This window comes from Camponotus vicinus, unplaced genomic scaffold, assembly GCF_025532165.1.
Source record: "Camponotus vicinus isolate PSW18456_S1 unplaced genomic scaffold, iyCamVici1.0 SCAF_7, whole genome shotgun sequence".
In the NCBI taxonomy this organism is placed as follows: Eukaryota; Metazoa; Arthropoda; class Insecta; order Hymenoptera; family Formicidae; genus Camponotus; species Camponotus vicinus.
The window spans coordinates 8921268-8944989 of NW_028141979.1; the positions used below are offsets into that span (position 1 = coordinate 8921268).

The following is a 23722-nucleotide window of genomic DNA, read 5'->3' on the forward strand; positions in this document are numbered from 1 at the left end:
CGTTCTTTCTTAACGATTTTCGTATTAAAACGACAGAAACAAATGGCACACAATCTCGACACGATCAAAAAATGACACGGCCTTCGCGAGAATCGAAAAAACATCAAAGCAATTAATTCTACTCTCTTATATTTACTGGTTAATATAACTCGTACATCCGATTTAACGGGAACGTAACATCGCCGGCAAAGGAATCTCACGATAATTCACAAGAAAGAGCGAGTTACTTTTGTCCGCATGTCCGGAACCTCTCATCTCGTCGAGTCAAAAAGTGGAGTAGAGACGCTTCACAATTGGAGAGATCTCGTTAACGCGCCTCTCAAAGCGATTTTTAAGAGCGTGTGTTTCGGTTTCGCGGAAAAATTCGAAAGTCACGATTTTTGTTTGATCGCTATCAAGATCCCAAGTGACGTGTCCCTCTTTGCTTCTCTATCAGCCCTACTTTTGTTAGTAATAACTTAACGAGAGACTATATATGTAAAAGCGAAAGCAAAACTAGAAAATAAATGTTCTTTTTTTTTTCATTTTTACAAAAGTACATTTTAATCTTTTATAAATAATATATTATTATATCGGATGTATTTATGGCGGAAAGAAAGAGCGAAGAGGGAGGGAAAAGAGAGAGAAATCTCCTAAAATTCCATGCTGTCGGCTGAAACTAAGAATAAACACATTAGAAATTGCACAGTTGCAATTATATAAAAATTAATAATTTATCTAATGCTTACGTTTTCCTTTTAATCTCTGCTCCCGCCTCTCGGCTTCCAAATGTCGCAAGAATTCTTGAAAAACGTGCAGCGATTTATTTAAACTTGTCTTCTTGTAATCTTTTATTCGCTTTTTATTTAACTCGTACGTTTCTTCCTCGGCTTTATCCCGTATGTCGTATGCGTTGATCTCCTCTATTAACGTCATTATCGTAGGAACCTTGTCAGGATCAAATTTGTCCACCACGTTCGCATTGAACGGTATGCAGATTTTGCCAGTTTTCGGATGGACGCAGAAAGGAGACTTTAACAAGTGATTTAAGCCTTTGCTCACATTTATGTCTAATCTTGGATATGAGTACTGCAATTTTACTTCCTCTATTAAGTGACGATATAAGTACCACTTTCGGTCTCCCTGAAAATGCACAAATTAAATAATTTCAATTTCCATTTAAAATAAATGATAAACAATTGTAAAGAGTTGTAGGATCGTACCTCTGTTCGTTTAGATTCGATATATTGTACGAATGCGTGCCATCTTGCTTCACTGGTACTCTCTTTGTTGAACAAGGCTTTCATTTCTTGTTTGTCTTCCTCATTAGGCAATATTGGGAGAAACTTCTCGATTCCTTCCTCCGTACCCAACATATTCTGCTCTTTAACGCACATTTCGACAAAGATGGGATCAATTATATCAAGAGCACGCCTGCAACATGTACGCAATCTCATTTTTATTTCCGATTTATATTTAGGATACTATTATAAGCGTTCTCATAAAGACCTACTTAATAGAATGGTGAATTTTATCGCCCGTAAGATGTACTTTCTTTTTCATAAATTCTCCTCCGCCTATAACTTGCAAATATTCGGCAACTGCTGCTCGTACTTGTCCTGACAAGGTGCGAGCTGTGGAGTCACATACCCAACAATGAATGCCTCTTCTGCCAGAGAAGACCCACAAAATATGTTTATATCCAAAGTCCACTGTAAAAATCAAGCATCGAATCACTTCGAAATTGTTTTTAATGCTAAAGACGATATAATAATATTGCGGATATCTTACACCTCAATGCGCTATCCAATATCTTGCAAGCAAGCGACATGAATTTCCAACATTTGCTACAAATATCCGCTCCTTTACAGCATGTTCTTACTTCGTCATAATCAGTCATATCTATGTCGAATACTAATTCCCTTTCTACTGGGTGAAAATTAGGACCTCTCCTCTGATCTTTTGGTCTAAAAATTAGATACAAAATGTTATTTAAAAAATTAGCTCTAAAATGTTATTTATTTTTACACTTTTTTATTATTGTGTTTATAATATATAAAAATTAATGATTCAATTAAACATTTTTAATGAAATATAAATAAGTCTATCAATTATCATACTTTTTTTTTTATTAATTAATATTCTTTTTCTTACTCGCACCTTCTTTCTTATTATCTTTATTTTTAATTAGTATTAATATATTAGTATTAATGTAATGAGATTAAGTACATTGTTTTAGAAATTTAACTAATGGCTTTAATTAATAAAATTTTCAATAGCAAAATTTAAAAATTATAATAAATAATAGTTAATTATGCATTAACTGTTTTGAGCTGTAAATAAATTCTGCTAAAGAATGTGTTAAATGAAAAATGTGGCGAATCTGAAATATCTTGTATACAATGATACTTCACTGGATATTATAAACTGCTCCAATATCAATTTTATGCGGCAGTAATCTTTTAATTTCATCCGACAGTCCCTTCTGATCATTGAAAGACTGGTAACGTATATAAATATCATCCGAAAGTGTGAAGGAGAATTCTCTCTTGCTAAATGTAGCCGCTAAAAAAGAAATTAAAAACATGAAACACTATCATATGTTATTATAAGTACAAAAATATTATATTAAAAATATATTATTATAAAAATATTATATATTATTATAAATACAAAAATTAATCTTTTAATCTCTTACCATTCCCATAACTTAGCCATCTATGAAAATCAGCAAATGGGAATAATCTTGAGTAATAAACTGGCAGCAAATCCAGTAAATCTGACACATCACCCATTGTAATGTTAGTATAAATCTGTTTATATATAAGGTTATCACGTACAACTTAAGACATATATATTTTTCAATTAATGTTACAAGTGTCTTGTTTATTTAAAGATATTATTTGAAATGATATAATGTAAATGTGTGTCAAAAAAAATAAACTGTGCGTATCATCAAGTGACAAAATTCAACAGAGATCCAGATTAAACAAGACACTGATGGAAAACTGGCGCGAAATTTATATGACTCGTGTCAGATAAGGTCAGGTTTCAGGTTGGGTCAGGTTAGATTAGGTTGCATTTTTGCTATTTTAATTTTATATTTCAATTCTATAATTAACTTGGATAATAATAATTCAACTATTTTAGTTTCTGCCAATTTTTTGATTTTTTTATATAATTGAATTATCATTTATTTATTTATCATTGAATCATAAATATAAATCAAACTTAAAAGTGTCGAAATTTAAAAGTTTTATAATTTATACTGTTTGAAAAAAAATATATATATGCCAAAATATAAAATAAAATGTTTATATTATTTTAATATTATATATATTATTTTTTAATACTAAATTAACTTCTAAATGAAAAGAATTTCAAACACATTTAATTTTTTCATAAATGTGACTGGAAATATTAAGTTTAATTATTAAGTACATTGGAACGTATATATGCAAAATAAATTTTTGTTTAATTAATTTAAATCTTGTATATTACATCTCCATGATTTTCTTGTCTCAATACCTTAGTGATATCTCTTTGTATCATAATATATAAATAATAATAATAACTTGTATTTTAACAACATATTTTATTTACAATTTCGTGCACGTAGCATATATATATGTAAGTGTATTTTATATTAATATAAGTGAATAGTAATTCAAGATGTATCCTAACTTAATCTAATATAAAAAAAAAAATACTCTTATATTATGCAAGTAATATTTCCAGATAAAATCAAAATATATATTTTCTTTATAATACAGTCTTTAAACGTGACAAAAACCATGCCGTGTTTCTATTTGTCTTAATTATCTGTTAATTATCATGCAAAATTATAGAGTCAACTCGTTTCTCATTATTTTGTGTAACTTTTATTTTGCATGGATAATTTACACACACAAATGATTTACATCGTCAGATTTGTATGACGATTATATACGACTCCTATGTGCCCATCATATTTATTCTAAATATTATCTTTTGATAAAATAAATATCACATAGAAGTGTAATTAAGAAAAGAGAGAGAGAGAAAAATTACTATGTGTGTGTGTATGTGTATGTGTATATAACATTTTGATGTCCAATACAAATTATAATTTAATTGCCAAGTTATAATTTTCTTCACTTTTATATTACCTCTATTCTTGTATAAAAAAAAAGATTTGGATATCAAAATGTTTTAGACAATATTAAAATTATACCTCAATTATAAAGATATTAAATGAAACTAACATAGGAGAGAGAGAGAGAGAGTGCAAAAATTCAGTGAAATAAAAAAAAATCGAAACTATTGGCTATACAATGAACATATTAGCACATGCATACACCATACTATTATTACATGTTTATACCTTCTTTTTTTTTAAGATAAGTGTCATTCGCATAAATGTGTGTAAATATATTTACATATATATCTAATCATACATGTGTGTGATTCATTAATTATGAAGCTATATTGCATCATTAATATTAAAGCTATAATAGTATATAATAAATTTTATGACAACATTATAACTATTTACAAATATTCTTTTATATATAATTTCAAAATAATGCTTAATATAATAATCATAAAATTCTCTTAATAAGTAATTATATCATTTTTATAAATAAATATTTAATATTGTCTAATCCTTAAAAATTTGTGGACAAATTTCTACACAATTCCCACACTATATATGTATATATAGATTATATTTAAAGAAAATATTCTTTAAAAATATTTGGCTATGGCCGCCTGCGGTTTAATATTTAATAAATCATCATATCATAAAGAGTAAATAATAAAGTCGATAGCAGATATATTTAAAAAATATATTTATTAGCTGCATTTAGAAAATATATATATAAATTAAGAAAAAATTAAAAAATTATTCTCTCAAAAAATTATTCTGATAGATGCATCTATAAGAATCAATTGTTAGACAATTGTTATTCAATGGTTGTTATTCAATTAACCATTGTATTTTCTGAATGCAGCTATTGCTTCGGATATAAAAGATTTGCTTTAACATTAGACTAATTGGTTATTAATAATATCTTAAAACAAGGGAAATATAAATTTATACCACTTGTCGTTGTTGTTCTGTTAGCTGACATATGATTATTTTTTCATGGATTATCAAGCTAACAGGTTGCACCATTGCACCAGAAATATATTTTATTTATCATGAGGCATCTGGACGAGAACCGTTCTAGTCCCTTCAGTATCAGAGATATTAATTTTGAGCTCGTTAGCAAGAGTTTCAATCTTGTTTATTACCTTGGCCGTGTTTTGCCCGCCAGGATTTGGCGGTGGCCATATATCGTCCAATGGTGGCTCGATATACTGTTTATTCGTTTTTGAAATGGCAAGATATGGTTTTAAACCAAGCGTTCCTCCCACGTGGTTCATAGAAGAGATGTACTTAGGGCTACTTGCGGCTTCATTGTCAATGCGGGCACGTTTGTAAAGAGGCATCTGCATTACTGGACTGTAATCATGGTCCAGAAGGCCTTCAACTTCCTGCAACAGCTCTTCGCCGTATTGCTGTAGTTCTTCATCCATTAGTTGCTTCGTATACAATAGAGTCCTTGAGCGACCTAAAATTAAAACATATTAGTAAAAACCATAATAAAATAATATAAAAAGTGTTTATTATATCATGAATAGAATACTCGAGTCTCTCTTTAAATAAAGGATTGTAAAAGTAAATGAAAATTTAAATTATATCTTGGAAAGCAAACTTTCGAATATTTTATTCATAATTTTATGCAGATTGTTAAGAGAGAAGAATCTACTTGTATAAATTTAATTTAATGATTTCGTTAAAAAAACAAAGCACTTGTACTTTTCCAGTACATTGTATTTTTGTATTGTATTTTCATTGCACTTAAGAAAAAATAAGATAGAAAAATAATCATTGTTATGTATTGTATTCAGGTTTTCTTTTTGGCATTATTTTTTAACGTCAATAATATTTTTATACAATTTTTTTACAAAAAAAAAAACAGATTTGGGAAAGCCACGATTTTATAAAAGAACTTGTGTGAGCTAAGCACTTAAAGTAAATCCATTTTGATTAAAAATTAATTATAAATAAATTCAATAAGATAATTATAAATAAATTTTTAGAAAAGAAAGCGGAAAAAGGAAAAAAGAACAATGGACAGAAATGGCTGAAATGAAAATAAAAAAACAATTAAAATACTTAAACTACACTTTACAGAGAAATAATAAAATGGAATGATATATAAAGAAATATAGGGAACAAAAACACATACAAAGAAAGTTTGGGAATTTCAGAAGAAGAATATAAATGTTTGATTATTTAGGCAAAAGCATCCTAATGTATAAAGCCGAGATACGAAGAAAAGAACATAGTTATAGAAAGATATCAAGATAAGTATATAAGTATATAATAGACACTAGGCTTAGATTGTTGCACTGCTGGATATATGATAAAAAAAAAGGCAGGAAATAGAGATAGATTAAAGAGCACTAAATTTTGAAGCAAAGATACCACTACCTCAGAAAAGATACTGCTATCTACTATTTAGTTTAGGAAAATTTTTTAATGAAATACTTAAAAATACAGAAAAATATAGAAAAAAAAGACCTACATAAGATCGAAAAAGAAAAATATTTTCGAAGAAACAGAATGAACAGTTTGGACGTTAAAAGACAAAGAGAAAGAAGTAGTATCATAAAAACATAGATTAGACATTTAAATATGAACAGATTAGATAATCACAAAACGAACAATGACAGTACAATAAAACGCAGGAAGCTGTAATACAATGAAAGATATAAAGAATGAATATATCTAGATGTCTAAAAAGAAAAAAAAATTATTCGGTCACTGAATTATCGTCACATCATGTACTGATCTTTCCCCTGAAGATGACCCAAAGAATGGGTCGAAACGTATGTCATTATAAGATTATATTTCGACATTTATATAATAAAAATTTTTTGTATCCAAGAACAATGTCGAACTCATATTGCCTGTCAATTTAATTTAATTTTATATATTTGAATTATAATTTCTCGAGTCTGTCATCTTTATTGTTTTGTAATAACAGAAGAATCACTAGAAAAAGATTAGCGGGATTTAGGTGCGTGGATGTGAGGAACTTAAAAATAGATTCTGGCAAAAGCAGAGAGACAATCTGCGCAGATTGTGTTTAAGAGAAATGGAATCGATTGAACATATGGCAAAGGATTGCATCAGAAAAATAAGAAGTAACAATTCGACGAACTCTTGACTCAATGACGTGGGAAATAAAATTGGTCGAATACAAAAAATATTTTCAGAAAAAGAAAAAATAAAAAAGAAAATTTATTTTATTATTTTCAAATTGAATTATATTTGACGGGCTGAATTTTTTAGAGTAATAATTATTAATTATTGTGACAATAATTATTAATAATTATTAATTATACTCAATGTTAGGAAAATGCAAAGAAACAAGCATGTAAATAATGGAATATCTACCAACGGTATAAAATAAACTACTGTTATATTTTGATTGAAATATCAACGTTGCGTGAAAGAAAAAGCGTCTGAATAATAAATGGACCAGCGAAAGGAGATCAGTGCTCTCTTGCCTTTATTTAGAAAGTAGTGAGACTACTTTTTAACGATTCTACAGAACGTTCCGATTTTTGGATGATATGCACATAGGATATCTCATTAAAATTAATATAATAAAATATTTCAAAAACATTGCATTTTCGGAAAAGAAAATATTTCAGAGAAAAGTTACAAAATTGGGAAAAAAGTAAAAAAGTCAGAAGAATGATTGTTAATCTCTAAAAGTCACATCAAGACTATTTTATATAACTCTTTTACACGCTTTCCATTTGATTCATAAACGACAATGCATAATAAAAAGCTGTTTTCTAATATTTGAATCATGCGATTAAATTTAAATTAAATCTACTTCCTTTTTTATTTTGATTAGTACTCTCTCTCTCTCTCTCTCATATTTGTTTTTCCATTTTTCTCAATATATATATATATATATTTTTTTATTTTTTTCCAATTTTTGAAAACATTATTTTGATTTTTTCTAAGTTTAAACAAAAAAAAAATATATATATTTTTTTTTGTTTAAACTTAGAAAAAATCAAAATGTTTTCAAAAATTGGAAAAAAATTGGAAATTTTTGAAAACATTATTTTGATTTTTTCAAAAATTGGAAAAAATAAAATAATTATAAATAAAAAATAACGAAATGATATCTTCAAAAGACATGTTTACTGCCTTCTTGATAAGTTTGGACAACGTATGAAATTCCATTATTTCTTGCAATGTGCAACTACGACGAAATTGGAGAACATTGATTCGTGAGAATTCATGAAGTTATGTATACTGCTCAATACTATGAAATGAAGAAACTTGATAAGAAATCGATACACAAATTACACATGTATATACATAAGAATTTTTTTTTTCCAAATTATAATTAGCAATGTTATTATACTATCGTATTTATATCTCTTATTTATATCTTTTTTAAATAAATAAACGCATATCTTTAAGCAAATCATTAAATAAATTAATAACAATTTTTATTTTTTTACAGATTTTTTATCTTTAAACAAATTTTAATATTAGTTTTTTTAATGCAATTTTTTAAGAAATTCCGAATTGAAAAAACACATTAATGTATGTTATTACATAAAGTCTTCTAAATATTCTTATCAATGTCTGTAACTTACTGATATCGTTATTGACATTTAGTCTGTGTGTTTCATGATTATACAAATAATGATATGATATCAAGGATAAATACTCAAAAATTCTAAATGTTATTCATAAAAAGATATTTACAAATATGTTATTATTTTTAAATTTATATTAAAAATCGTGCATCTAATTATCGTGTCATATTCTGTTATTATATTTCAACTATATTTTATGTAATCATAATTACATATTTTTATTTAAATTTTTAACAGCTGGTATACATGACTTGTCAATATAAAAATAAAAAGTTTACAAAAAATAAAAAGTTTACAAAAAATAAAATAAAAGAAGCGAAATATTTAAAAAAAGATATTAATTTCTTCATTTTTAATTTCTTAGAATTGAGCATTTCAAAATAATCCGTGATACTAACAAGATGCATGTCATTATCAATGTAACCATTTACAGAACTCGGATTATCAGTAACATAATGCAGAGTTAAGAGAGATAAACGATCCACTTTTTATGATAAATAAAAAAAAATAATAAAACTTACCCGCCAATGATGCTTTCTCTGATTGCTCCTGCTTTTGAGTTAGATCATTATTAGTATTGTTGGAATGTGGTCGCAAGTTTGGCAAAGCGACGAGAGCCAACGAAAGCAACAAGACCATCAGACAAGTTGCTGGTTGAGCGCTCTTGTTGCCTTTTTGTATAAGCGCTTGGAGTCGCTTTAATTGACCAGCCAGACTTTGATTTTGCGACTGTAAGGCCTTAATCCGCTTCAATAAGCTTATATTCTCTTCCGTGCACTGCTTCACGCGATCTTCCAAGCCGTCCACGTATTCCTTTTTCCTCTTACGAGAATCTTGCGCGGATATCTTGTTGCGAATCTTACGTCTGATTCTCTTTAATTCACGCTCTTCGTGTTTCGTTAACGGATAATGACTCGGCAGTGTGATGCCCTCTTTTTGTAATAATCGTTTCTCTTCGGCGTTCAACTTAAGTCGCGGATAAGGTGAATCCGTTTCCGATGGCACCTCGTCACTCGAGTTGCAACTTTTATCGCTGCTGGAATCCTCTTGCTTAATAGTCATCTAATTTAATTGCAACATGAAAAAGTTTCAAAACACATACACGTCATTTAATATAATTATATGTTTTAATGAATGTCGTCAATGTAATTATATGTTTTATATGAATATATATAAAAAAGAACAAACATCATGATATATAATATGATTGTGATTAATGATTGTACTTTCATATGTGTGTATATAGATAAATATAGGTTTAAGAAATTATTAAAAATCTTTTTAAATACTACACTTTGTTGTATATAACTCACCTGAACAGGTTTATTGATAATGTTTGCCTGATTGATTTTAAAGCCTTTCAAATTTTTCGCTTGACTGGCAGTCATGATTTTAATAGTCCGAACTTCCTTCATGTCTTTCAGACTCACCGGCAATAGAATAGACCGTGGATTACCGGACCCATTACTCACAGGAGTGACGCGTATCAATTGTCGAATATTCTGCTTTCCATTACACGTCAAATTGCGAACATTCATGCTATTTTCCTGTGGCGTAATACGAATTTCTTGCTTAGGTGTTGAATCTGTAACATGCAAACATGTGTCTTATTTTCTTCACCTGGCGTTGAACTTTCCTTATAAGAATAAACAGGTTAAAGAAAGAAATATTACACATTAATATTGTTAAAAAATACTTTGCTCGACGTGATAGAATCTTACCAACATCAAAGGTCGCTCGCTCTGTGGCAATAGTACCCGTGCTTGGCGTAGTATTGTTTGGTGTAACAACGGCAACTAGAGTTTGCTCGTAGTCCATTTCTTCAACCACATCAGTGGCTGGTGACCCAACATTAGAGCTCATGACAGATCTGACGGGACTGTCCACGCTGCCCAAAGACGGACTAGCTGCTGGCTCGAAGTCTACAAAGTCTTGTGGACTGCTCAAGTCGGAACTGCTGATCTCGATCTCCTCCTTGTCCACCCTCGACAAGAACGGGCTTAATTGCTGTTCATAGGAAAGACTTAGTATACTGGAGAGTCCACTGTCCGACGAGGAGGACGGAACTGTTTCCAGATCCCTGCCGATCAAGTTGAAGTCGAGTTGCGAATCTTCCTCCATCTTCAAGATCGAGGCGAATAAGTCATCGGGATTCGTCGGACATTCTTCCTGTAATAATCATGTGTTTATCATTCTTTTTCTTTTATAATATTTCTATAATAATACTTCTATAATATTTCTATATCGATAAATAATATAATAATAAAATTTTATTTATATTAATATAAAAGTTTATATTATATTATACTTAATATATTTGGCTTATATTATACTTCATATTACATTATAATATTATATTAGTATATATTATACTTATGATATTATATTAATATTATAGGTACTTATAAAATTACATTACTTAATTATAACATTAATTATAAAAAGTTTGAAAAGTGTAGGAATTGAACAAGTTTTATTTTAACAATTAAGGAATAGGAATGTAAAATTAAGATAAATTAAAAAATAGAGAAAACTGATAGGCAAATGTTTTTCGTAATCAAAACAACGGTTTCATTTTTCGCTCGAATATTTGTATTATCATATATATATTATTATGCTACTGTAAATAAGATGATGACACATATTAGACTTATCAGGAGAATAATAAGAAAACAATTTTTTTCTTTTTCTCAAATTATAACGTAATTTTATTAATTTTAATAATTATAAAAATAATTTTACTATTAATTTAAATATTATATATATTAATATTGCATATACACCGCATCACGTGAAAATAAATAATATAAATTTCGAGATAATATGATATATCGGTATGCAATGTAGGGCTAAAACAGGCAACGAAGAGTTCCGTAATCTAACGGGATCCATTCGAGGGTCATTCGCCGTGTAGATTGTACATGATTGTAAGATTCAAAAAAGTTGGAGAAGAAATTCTTTAAATACATTAGGTACTATTGCAATACGAAAAATAACTTAAAAACACATACACACACACACACACACACACACATATATATATATATATATGTATATTCGTGAAAAAAATATTATTCAATAATAATTTACAATATAAATAATTTATTTAATTATATATCGACAAAAGAAACAACATATATATATAAAATATAATATAAATATAATATAAATATAATATATACAGGGTGTCCTAGACCACCCGTACACCCCTTTTCTTTCAAAAACTAAGCATTTTAGAGAAAAACGTTTTCGACAAAAATTGTATGGTTTTGAGGGGAACATAAGATGGTGTCATTGGATGGCATCGTTAAGGTGAGGTCAAGGACACCTTTAATTTCTTAAATGGAACCACCTATTTTTTATTGCATATTCTTATAGCTTATGTCGAGAGCTTTCCAAAACACTCTAATAAAGTATTTTTTCATCAAGTACTTTTCGAGTTATAAGGCTTGAAATAATTTCTTAATTTTACATAAACCATAAAATATCTAGTAAAATATTCATTTTTCGATTATCTTACCTTAATACTTTTATGTACGAAATAATGAGAGGAATCGATTGGTGTAAAGAAAACACAAAATTGTTTCGAAAAAAAAAATGTAATTTGCAATTAATTACATTTTTTTTTTCGAAACAATTTTGTGTTTTCTTTACACCAATCGATTCCTCTCATTATTTTGTACATAAAAGTATTAAGGTAAGATAATCGAAAAATGAATATTTTACTAGATATTTTATGGTTTATGTAAAATTAAGAAATTATTTCAAGCCTTATAACTCGAAAAGTACTTGATGAAAAAATACTTTATTATAGTGTTTTGGAAAGCTCTCGACATAAGCTATAAGAATATGCAATAAAAAATAGGTGGTTCCATTTAAGAAATTAAAGGTGTCCTTGACCTCACCTTAACGATGCCATCCAAGGTCAAACCAATGACACCATCTTATGTTCCCCTCAAAACCATACAATTTTTGTCGAAAACGTTTTTCTCTAAAATGCTTAGTTTTTGAAAGAAAAGGGGTGTACGGATGGTCTAGGACACCCTGTATATATAAAATATTAATTTTAATACATATTAATATAAAATATTATTATGTATGTATAAAATATAAATCTGTAATAAACAATATTAAAAAAAAAATATGTAATATATAAAATATTAATAAAAAGAATTTTAACATTTATTGTACATTAGCGCAAAAAATTCAGGAAAACAAATCTAAATACTATAAATAAGAAACAGATCTAATACTAATCTGGTATTCGATTTAGCGGCAGATTCGCGACGCGAGCACGTGGACTTTTAGCGCCATATGTTAATTAAAAAATCGGCTCCAATCAAACCGTTTCCGAAAGATACACTCGTACTTTCTGCGATATTATTCCCTAACGAATTATGAGGCGCGAATTTTTTGCGAAATAATTTTTTATCTCATACATCATTACTTTATTATGATATTAATAATTATATAATTATTGTATTTTTGCACGATTTTAAATAAGAAATTTAAATTACGATATAAATTGTTTATGGCGAGGAAAATGTGAAATTCCAAATAATAATAAATTATTATTAAATAAATTAAATAAATTAAATAAATAAATTAAATTAAAAAAATGGAATTCATATTCATCTTTGTTGGCGGGCACTTGATACTTGAAGAACACGTGCGCGCATCTATCTGCCATATGTTAACGTAAATTGAACGCGGTTTTGCAACGTAATCGAATTTATTGACAAACGTACGTGTGGTTTTTAATCATAAACAAAATTATCCTTGGAAAAGTTAATAAAGCTGCGACTTTAGACGCAGTTTCGACAATTGTTGATCATATTATGAAATATTGATGCTGAAATGTATCGGTTTTATGCTAATCGGTGCAACTCTGTGTCATTTGTTTCTTAAGAATAAAAATAATAATATTATTATTATTATTATTTTTATTATTAATAATATTAATAAAAGAAAAATTATTCACCGATTTAATCGGCGAAAATTGATTCCAGTTAAGTTTCAAATTATTTACTTAAATAAGTGCTTTTCACACTCAAAGCTTTTACTTGTTAATTATTGCGAGAAAATTGAAAAATAAATAAAATATATAAAATATATCTCGTTGCAATTTTTCTACGAAAACTTTCCAACTATTAAACTCTTCTCCAGAGATATATAACTGTCAGCATTTCAATCGAGATTTTAAATTAATAATTTATTTTCCAGAATTATAATTCTAAAATTTATAGAAATTTAATTCTTCCATTTTATTAAACACAAAGTATATTTCGCATAAATTAATAAATACACACACAATCATAAGGTTAAACAAATCGCTCTTTTCTGAAAAGAAGAGATGACAGATGTTACAAAAAAGTAAACACTAAATTTAAAGTACTTTCCACTGTTTTTAATTAAATATTATTTCATTAAATATAATTATTATTAAATTAAATATTAGAAATTAAATGAATCGAATATCGTTCGGTAAATATTAAACAGGCATTTTTTCTGTGCGTGACGGAAAAGTGTCAATTTGAGTTTGAGGCGGTGATCAAAGTCGAACCACGTGCACGCTACAAACTTAATAAACGAGACGAGGGAGGCCCGGGAGACTCACCGCGATGACATCGTCGCCATAATTATCGACGAGCAGCTCGTCCTTAACTTCCTCCTTGAGAAACGTGTCCTCGAACAAATCGTACAGGCTCATGTCTGACGACATCACTGTCTGACCTGACATAAGTGCAAGATACTCGCGGTGCAAGTTTCTCTCACGCTGCCATTAAACGAAGCGGACCGAGAAGACCGAAGCCACGGGACGGTCAGCGCGAGTCCGAAGCACTCGATCGTGTCTGGCTGATGCGAATCGCGATTCGAGGAAGAGCCGACGAGCCTCGCTGCCGGAACCTGCCCTCGCCCCACCTCGAGACCTCGCGCGCGAACCGCTTTGACACTTGACACTTGACGCTCCTTCGCGTTGACGTTTTCACATTTTCGTTATCGCCCGAAGCTATTGTCCTAAGGGCGCCGTTGAACGAGGAAAACCGACGCGTTTCACGCACGAGTTCCCCTCGAAAAAATTCGCGGAGCGCTAGAGACTCGATTGCCAACGTGGCACCAGTAACCAGCGACACACGCGCAGCAACATATATGTGTACAAAGTGTCATTATGGTACGAGCATCGATCAGGTGTTTTGGAGAGGGTTGAGTTGATCGGAAACTCGTGTAGCTCTTGGAAATTCATTGCGCTTGAGACGACCAATCAGAGCGAAGCGGTTGCCGCCCGGCTACTCTGATTGGTCAATTCAACGCGCATGCGCGAGAAAGAGACCAATCCTAGAGAGACTGGTCATCGGATAGAGTGAGCGCATATTGAGAGAGTGTTTCGTCAATGCTTATGCAAAATCCTGCGAGAGAGATAGATGTAGGATCTATTAATATTCTTGCGTAGTTCAGAAATAAAAATAAAATGGGTGAATGTACAGCAAAATTTTACGATAATTCGTCAATGATATGAAAAATAAAAATATGAAAAATTATTTTGACATGTATTATTTTAAAAAGTTTTAAAAATTAGTTTTTAGTATTTCTATAAATTATAATAATAAATTTTATTTCAATTTAGATATTAATAATATTAATATTATAAATAATAATAATTAAATTATAATGACAAATTTCATTTTATTTAAATATTAAATATGAAAAATTTTAAAAGTTAGTATTTTTTAGTATTTATATTACTATAGAAATACTAAAAAATACTAAAAAATACTAATTTTTAAAATTTTGCTAAATAATATATGTCAAAATAATTTTTCATATTTAATATTTAAATAAAATAAAATTTATCATTATATTTATTATTTTTTATAATATTATTAATATTATTAATATTATAATATTAATATCATTAATTTATATTATTAATATTTAAATTTAAATATAATTTATTATTATAATTTATATATATATATATATATATATATATATATATATATATATATATATATATATATATATATATATATATATACAGGGTGTTCTAGACCACCCGTACACCCCTTTTCTTTCAAAAACTAAGCATTTTAGAGAAAAACGTTTTCGACAAAAATTGTATGGTTTTGAGGGGAACATAAGATGGTGTCATTGGTTTGACCTTGGATGGCATCGTTAAGGTGAGGTCAAGGACACCTTTAATTTCTTAAATGGAACCACCTATTTTTTATTGCATATTCTTATAGCTTATGTCGAGAGCTTTCCAAAACACTATAATAAAGTATTTTTTCATCAAGTACTTTTCGAGTTATAAGGCTTGAAATAATTTCTTAATTTTACATAAACCATAAAATATCTAGTAAAATATTCATTTTTCGATTATCTTACCTAAATACTTTTATGTACAAAATAATGAGAGGAATCGATTGGTGTAAAGAAAACACATAATTGTTTCGAAAAAAAAAATGTAATTGTTAATTGCAAATTACATTTTTTTTTTCGAAACAATTTTGTGTTTTCTTTACACCAATCGATTCCTCTCATTATTTTGTACATAAAAGTATTAAGGTAAGATAATCGAAAAATGAATATTTTACTAGATATTTTATGGTTTATGTAAAATTAAGAAATTATTTCAAGCCTTATAACTCGAAAAGTACTTGATGAAAAAATACTTTATTATAGTGTTTTGGAAAGTTCTTGACATAAGCTATAAGAATATGCAATAAAAAATAGGTGGTTCCATTTAAGAAATTAAAGGTGTCCTTGACCTCACCTTAACGATGCCATCCAAGGTCAAACCAATGACACCATCTTATGTTCCCCTCAAAACCATACAATTTTTGTCGAAAACGTTTTTCTCTAAAATGCTTAGTTTTTGAAAGAAAAGGGGTGTACGGGTGGTCTAGGACACCCTGTATATATATATATGTATAATATTTCTTATATTATCTACATATGTATATAATATTCATTATAATAATAATTAAAATTTCATTGTTATAACAATGAATATTATATATATAGATTATTATTAAAATTTCAATTTTATCTATAATATTTATTATTAATAACTATCATTTATATTCAAAATAGGATAATTAAAATTTGAATATGAGCGGGAAAAATGCCTAAAAATGGTGGACCAATCAAAAGCGGCCCCTGATGGCCAGTCTCTTATCAGAGGGTCTCTAACCAACACTGTCCCGTCTATGTATCTCGCACATGTCCACGACCTGCCCCGCATTTCTCGAGTGAGATGGTCGCCTTTTTTTATGTTTTCGCGTGCACCGAATACAGCTGGATATCGCTAGACATGTCAAAGATGACAGCGATGGCGAAGCTATTCTCGGCCTGACACCGAGTCCCGCCCGGGGAGCGTCGTGCGACTGAACTCGCGTGCATTTCACTCGGAAATCGTTATGAATAATCGTTGACAGCGGTCGGCTTGTGATTGCGAAGGCTGCTGCTCCGACAATCGCGACATGGCATCTCGCAGGTGAGGCATCTTTCGACGCGAGACAAGCGTAATTTTTTACGATAATTCACGTCCTCGTGCCCCCGGTTTTCCTCGTCGACCTCGAGGACGATCCTCTTCCGGCATTCGACATCCCGCTCCGTCCGAGCGAGACGGTCGGAAAAAACGGCCCGCGTTTTTTCAAGCGTCGTTCGCGAATTTTTGCCGCCCTTATTTACTTATCCGAAATTCTTAGATAGATCCTAAACGTCTCGTAATTTTTGACGAGCCTGCGTGCATTTCCTGTCATCGTCCATGATAGAGTTTCACGTGCGCTCGCGAACAAATTCGTCATCGTTAGCGACATTTGTGTCTTGTTACCATTTTTGGTATGATGCTGTTTCTGCCTGCTCCAATTGGTTTGCAACTCATGCACTGCCTTCAATTACTCGGGCATTTGCGATTGTTCCTCGCCCACTGTTGCTGGGAATCGAGGTCCATTGGATTTTCTTGTACATTTGCAAGTAGATTATTTTTTATACGTAATAATTTCAAATTTAAAAAGTGTATTATATTTTCAAAATTTAAAAAAAAAATATATATATATATATATATTTATATAAATGCAATTGAACGATTAATCGCAAATTATCATGTATAGCACAAAAAGATAGGACTAATGAGATAATAATGATATCTGAATTGCAGATGGTTTCACCCCAATATCACAGGTTTGGAAGCGGAACGTCTATTGATGGAACGAGGATTTGACAGTTCATTTTTAGCACGACCGAGTTCCTCAAACCCTGGTGATTTCACATTATCTGTGAGGTAAGTGTGACAAAATTATCTTACTTTTATATTGCGTAAACATACAAATTACTTAGCAAAGTTTACAAATTGTATAAATGTATCAATGCAACATATTAGATATCTCTTATCTTTTCTTCAGACGAAATGGCGAGGTGACTCATATTAAGATACAAAATACAGGAGACTTTTATGACCTTTACGGTGGTGAGAAGTTTGCCACGCTTTCCGAGTTGGTGCAGTTTTATATGGAAAATGGTGGGCAATTGCGTGAGAAAAATGGTGAAATTATCGAACTCAAATATCCTCTCAATTGCGCTGATCCTACAACCGAAAGGTATTTTCGCATAGATATGTGCACATGTTTCTCTACTTAATATCTATCCTTTCGACATACATGGTTCACCCATTCCTTGTTAATATTTTGAATATTTTTCAATATTTGAATACCAATTTAGTACAGCATATGCTAATAGTAAAATGTGGCTCAAGGTGGTTTCACGGTCATTTGTCAGCGAGAGAGGCGGAACGGTTAATGCTGGAACGTGGGAAAAATGGATCTTTTTTGGTGCGCGAGTCTCAAAGTAAACCAGGCGATTTCGTGCTGTCCGTACGCACCGACGATCGTGTCACTCATGTTATGATACGATCTCAGGTTGATAATTTCATATGTAACATCCTCGTCAACATATTTAAGATTACAATCAAATGTATGCATTGTGAATTCGTCGGAACTAAACAATATCTCTATGAATTTTTCTCTTGGTTTCCATTCTTATTTTAATGGCATACACATAAAATTACAATGTTGTATATTTTGATTTTCATATAAAGAGAAAAAGACAAATAACTGAAAGGCAAATAATTCATAGGTATACCGAAGAAGTGAAATTTTTTCTGCTGTGATTTTTTCTGACATCAATTTTGTATACATCTAAAAGCAGAATAATATATTGACACATATTTTATAAAATATATATTTCAAAAAACATATATTTTTTATATATATAATTCTGGAGGCTGAAATATATTCATTGAGCTTTACTTAAAAAAATAGTACAATATTGCAAACATGATGATACCTCAATCCAATTTATTACTTTGATTTACACTTTTCTTGTTCAATTAAGAATCTTATACTTTCTCCCTCCAGTTATTTTCTTTCTTTCATGTGATTTTTCACTCATTTTTTCATTATAATGTGATGGTTATATGGCAAATAATAAGAAAACAGTGCAGGACAAAAATTTACTTGAGTTTACAATGTCGGAATTCACAAAACAAACATTTGATTGTGTACATGTATATACATTTTTAAAAAATATTTTAAATATTCATTACTCTATAATACTAAATTTTTAATTATACATATATATGTATATACATATGTTGAAAAATCAATGTAAAAATATAAAATTAATTAATATTATTAATTAAATATATTTTAATTTTTTAATTTAATTTAATTTAATATTATTAATATTATTAATATTATTAATTATATATAATAATTATATATATAAATTAATTAATAATAAATAATTAATATATAAAATTAATTAATATTGCAGGACAACAAGTATGATGTAGGTGGTGGTCACAAGTTTGACAGTCTCAGTGATTTAATAGATCACTATAAACGAAATCCCATGGTTGAAACAAGCGGAAGTGTTGTACATCTTCGGTAAGAAACATTTCTAATAAATTATATTTGTATACAACATTTATAATTAAGTAGTATAGTTGAAACCTTTTATATTAAAATATGTATTAAAACATTTTCTTCAAACTTACCATACTTTTTCACTTTATCTTTTTTCAAAATTGATGTATAATATTCGTCTAACAAATATTGTTTACAGGCAACCATTCAATGCAACACGTATTAATGCTAGTGGAATCGAGAGTAGAGTTAAGCAATTACACAAAGAAAATGGCTGTTCTAATGGTTGGCTGTGGAATGGAACGACTGGAAATAATGAGGGCGGAGCCGGTCGTGGCAAAGGAAAAGCTGGATTTTGGGAAGAATTCGAATCGTTACAACAATTGGAGTGTCGACATTTATTTTCGAGGAAGGAAGGTTTACGCCCAGAGAATCGCGCAAAGAATCGTTACAAGAACATCTTACCCTTTGATGATACTAGAGTACGATTAAAAGATGTAGATCCAAACATCCCTGGAGCTGATTATATTAATGCTAACTATATAAAGGTAAGATTCCCTTTTGGCAAGATATCTCTGATATATCTTTTAAGATATCTTTTAAGATTTTTTCCTTAGCAAAGATGTTGAATGGATTAGTCATTCATTGTGCTTTCACAATTTTTAACATTGAATTTATTCTTCATAATTTAGCTTCAAGTTTAAATTAAGAAAGTGAACTTTATGAAAGTACTCGAACATATATGACTGTTATCTTTCTCTCTGAATTTTAATTTATAATAATTAATTTATAATAATATTATTCATTAATAATATAATACTTAATTAATAATAATTAATTTATAATAAATTTTTTATTTTCTTAGTCATCTGAACTATAGATCTCTTGTTATATTAATTGAAAAAAATTTATTTTAAATTGAACAAGGAAAAATACATTCAATAATTTTGGAATTATATATATTTTCATAAGTTTATCAATTACATGATAGAATTATATTTTGTAGAACGAGGAAGACCCTATTAACAGTGGCAGCGATGTAACAACATTTGGCAAATGTTACATAGCCACACAAGGTTGTCTTCCAAATACCATACAAGACTTTTGGCACATGGTCTACCAAGAAAATACTCGCGTGATTGTTATGACTACAAAGGAAGTGGAGAGAGCAAAGGTATGTAGACTCTGAGTGCTGTCACAAACAAAAAACGGAATTGGATATATCTTATTATTTTTTTTTCTAGAATAAATGCGCACGTTACTGGCCGGAAGAAGGAGAAGTTACTGAATATGGTAATGAATGGAAAGTGTGCGCTGTATCGCGAACCTCGACTGCTGATTATACTCTGCGTGAATTTCTCCTACAAGGAACCAAACCGAACTTTTCTGAGTCTAGGAGAATTTATCATTACCATTTTCAAGTAATGTGTCTGATTAAGATTATCTACTTCCTGTGATTTGTCAGATTTCCCTAGTTATTTGAACAGAAAAGAAAAAAAATTTTAACACCAAAATATTGAGATTAATAATTTTTTAATAAAAATTATTAAAAATTTGATTAATTGTCTAAAGTTTGCATGTATTTTGGACAATATAAATTATAAATATTTCTTATTTAATAATTATTATAGTCTCAACATTTCTATATTATTTTCTTATTTGCAAATAACTTTAGGAATTTGCCATTAATTGATAACTAAATTATCATAGAAAATCTGGGATATCCTGTATAATTATATACACACAAGATTCACTTTAATCTTTCCATAAAATATCTATTTTCAAGCACAGTAATTAAGATATTTTTTAACAATTATCTTAACAATCATTAATTTCGAGCATAATTACATAAAATATAAAAGAATGAAATCAAATCATTCTGTTAATATAGGGAATATAAAAAATATATATGATAAATAAATTATCATATGTATTTTTTTTATTCATTATACAGAATGATTTCATTTGTAATTATCAATAGATATTAGATATATTAAGTACATGAATTTTGTGTGCGTATGTACATGTACATATTAAATAATATTAGAATTAAATATCACATAATTAATTAATAGGCATGGCCTGATCATGGTGTTCCATCAGATCCTGGCTGTGTGCTGAATTTTCTGCACGATGTAAATGCCAGACAAGAATCTTTGGCTTCCAGCAATCAGAATGTACCATGCATAGGACCCATTCTTGTTCATTGTAGTGCCGGAATTGGCAGAACTGGCACATTCATTGTTATCGATATGATTTTAGACCAAATTAAACGTCACGGTAAGTCAAATAATGACTAATAAACGATTCATCATTATTTAAAAATAACTAAAATTGTAAAATATATTTCAAATAATTACATTTGGAGTTTTATGGAACATCTTTTATGATTTATTACAAGATAATATAACATCTTTTATAATTTATTACAAGATAATAACATCTTTTATGATTTATTACAAGATAATATTTTCATCAACCTACTATCCTCATTTACTATCATGTATATTAATAGCATGTTGCGCGCGCGCACTTGATATTTTATTTAGGGCTCGACTGTGAAATTGATATTCAACGTACAATACAACGAGTACGCTCGCAAAGATCAGGAATGGTCCAGACGGAAGCACAATATAAATTTGTTTACCTCGCCGTTCTGCATTATATTGATACTGTATCCCAACGAATGCAAGCAGAACAGGTGAACTGAACTTAATATCGTGCGTTATAAATAATTATGTTATAAATAATTGACTTATCCTTATTGATTGTTTCTTTACAGAAATCACTTCAATTAGGCAGAGAATATACTAATATTCGTTACAAAAGCGAGACGAACGTTTCCGCTAATTCTATCATGAGCGACACCTCCATTTCCACGAGCACACCGACAACCCTTTCAACATTGTCCACATCTACCTATAGTTTGAGGCCAAAGTAATTTTCGTTAGGCTCACACAATCGGTTTTACATATACTTGGGAAAGCAAAGAAGAGGCTTTTACTTCCTCTCACTCTTTCTTTTTTAATTCTCCGTCACTAGATGATGCTACAAGAAGATTGTAATGCGATATAATCACGTATCCCATTTATTCTGAGTCTTATTCGCCGACGAGAATTCACTTTCGCCTTTATTGTTAAATATACTTTTTATTAAGTATAAACTGGTGATGCATTTTTTAAACAATTGGATTATATCCATATATATGTATATGTATATATAAGTTAAAAAGAAAAAGACAATTCGACGATTTTTACAATGTTATTTTTATGAATGGATAATGGATCACTGAAAATGTACTAAAGACTGCTGATACTCTCTATTTTCTCCTGTATGTATGTATATATACATATGTTCCATTCCATGCTATATCTCGAAAATGTCGATAAAAGTATAATAAACATAATATAATAGGAATTCGGACTCGTTAGCAGAAATTAAAATTCTACGAAGACTGGAAATTCCTTGGAATCAAATAGTGAAAATTTGGGAGAAAATTAGCGCAGATTTAAATTTTGCCAGTAGAGATTTACATTCACTTAGCATAGATTCAAATCCTATCTAGTGCAAATCCAAATATGTTTTTTCTTGAAGAATATGTGATATAACAACCAGCCTACTATTATACTCAAAGTCGATATTATTTAGTGAGTAATGATGCATTTTTGATTGTGAAGCAATCATAAAAATACTGAGGAAAAACATGTGTAATTCTTTATTGTAAGGCATAAAATGTATGTTTTATCATAATATTAACTTATAAAATAATTTCATTACGATCATTTTTATGTTAATGTAACGCATATAGAAAAAAATATGTTTGATATATAATTTTAATTATTTTTCAGCATTATAATTATATTTGTACAGTTAATTATAGACAATTAAACTTCAACTTTGGTTAAACTATTATCGTTTAATGCAATCAGTTATAGTGAATTATCTAGAAAATTTTTCACAAAATTCTTTCTTAATGAAGAACTGAATCCTGAAAAAAGAAAAGATTCATGGAAGATCACGACTCACCCCTATCCAAAGAGCGCATGTGCGCATCGCGTTTAGCAAGTAGTTCGTACTATTCTTTAGCGAGTTGT

General features: G+C 29.3%; 3 protein-coding genes across 5 annotated transcripts; 1 reads left to right on the plus strand and 2 right to left on the minus strand.

The window, feature by feature from the left end:
* Window positions 1-509: 509 nt before the first annotated feature.
* Dnapol-alpha50 (DNA primase small subunit) lies at window positions 510-3032 on the minus strand. Its single transcript, XM_083104792.1, has 7 exons — window positions 2678-3032; window positions 2394-2544; window positions 1771-1946; window positions 1493-1691; window positions 1203-1413; window positions 729-1122; window positions 510-658 (listed from the first exon to the last, which is right to left on the minus strand). Exons 1-7 carry the CDS (start codon window positions 2772-2774, stop codon window positions 633-635), a joined length of 1254 nt encoding a protein of 417 aa, XP_082960918.1. The 5' UTR covers window positions 2775-3032; the 3' UTR covers window positions 510-632.
* A 522-nt stretch (window positions 3033-3554) lies between these two features.
* Window positions 3555-14859, minus strand: LOC145974565 (uncharacterized). Its single transcript, XM_083104463.1, has 5 exons — window positions 14318-14859; window positions 10422-10869; window positions 10014-10285; window positions 9222-9762; window positions 3555-5573 (listed from the first exon to the last, which is right to left on the minus strand). Exons 1-5 carry the CDS (start codon window positions 14438-14440, stop codon window positions 5152-5154), a joined length of 1806 nt encoding a protein of 601 aa, XP_082960589.1. The 5' UTR covers window positions 14441-14859; the 3' UTR covers window positions 3555-5151.
* A 2062-nt stretch (window positions 14860-16921) lies between these two features.
* Window positions 16922-23534, plus strand: LOC145974534 (tyrosine-protein phosphatase non-receptor type 11). 3 transcript variants are annotated; one of them, XM_083104429.1, is made up of 11 exons: window positions 16922-17197; window positions 17864-17986; window positions 18108-18302; window positions 18458-18620; window positions 19537-19649; window positions 19828-20176; window positions 20635-20802; window positions 20873-21049; window positions 21704-21908; window positions 22178-22329; window positions 22411-23534. In XM_083104429.1, exons 1-11 carry the CDS (start codon window positions 17184-17186, stop codon window positions 22567-22569), a joined length of 1818 nt encoding a protein of 605 aa, XP_082960555.1. In that variant the 5' UTR covers window positions 16922-17183; the 3' UTR covers window positions 22570-23534. The 3 variants fall into 3 exon arrangements, with proteins under 3 accessions (XP_082960555.1, XP_082960554.1, XP_082960556.1); XM_083104428.1 differs by lacking the exon at window positions 16922-17197 and adding an exon at window positions 17412-17679; XM_083104430.1 differs by lacking the exon at window positions 16922-17197 and adding an exon at window positions 17537-17675.
* The last annotated feature ends 188 nt before the right edge of the window (window positions 23535-23722 follow it).

Bases quoted from the DNA above. Each gene is read 5' to 3' on its own strand.
- Dnapol-alpha50 (XM_083104792.1), bottom strand. From the start codon at position 2,774: ATGGGTGATGTGTCAGATTTACTGGATTTGCTGCCAGTTTATTACTCA. The intron at 2,545-2,677 runs GTAAGAGATTAA...TTTCTTTTTTAG, and splicing joins ATGGCTAAGTTATGGGAATG to CGGCTACATTTAGCAAGAGA. The intron at 659-728 runs GTAAGCATTAGA...GTTTATTCTTAG, and splicing joins GCAGAGATTAAAAGGAAAAC to TTTCAGCCGACAGCATGGAA.
- LOC145974565 (XM_083104463.1), bottom strand. From the start codon at position 14,440: ATGTCAGGTCAGACAGTGATGTCGTCAGACATGAGCCTGTACGATTTG. The intron at 10,870-14,317 runs GTGAGTCTCCCG...TGATTATTACAG, and splicing joins ATGGCGACGATGTCATCGCG to GAAGAATGTCCGACGAATCC. The intron at 5,574-9,221 runs GTAAGTTTTATT...TTTTAATTTTAG, and splicing joins AGAGAAAGCATCATTGGCGG to GTCGCTCAAGGACTCTATTG.
- LOC145974534 (XM_083104428.1), top strand. From the start codon at position 17,471: ATGATAGAGTTTCACGTGCGCTCGCGAACAAATTCGTCATCGTTAGCG. The intron at 19,650-19,827 runs GTAAGAAACATT...TATTGTTTACAG, and splicing joins GGAAGTGTTGTACATCTTCG to GCAACCATTCAATGCAACAC. The intron at 21,909-22,177 runs GTAAGTCAAATA...TATTTTATTTAG, and splicing joins AGACCAAATTAAACGTCACG to GGCTCGACTGTGAAATTGAT.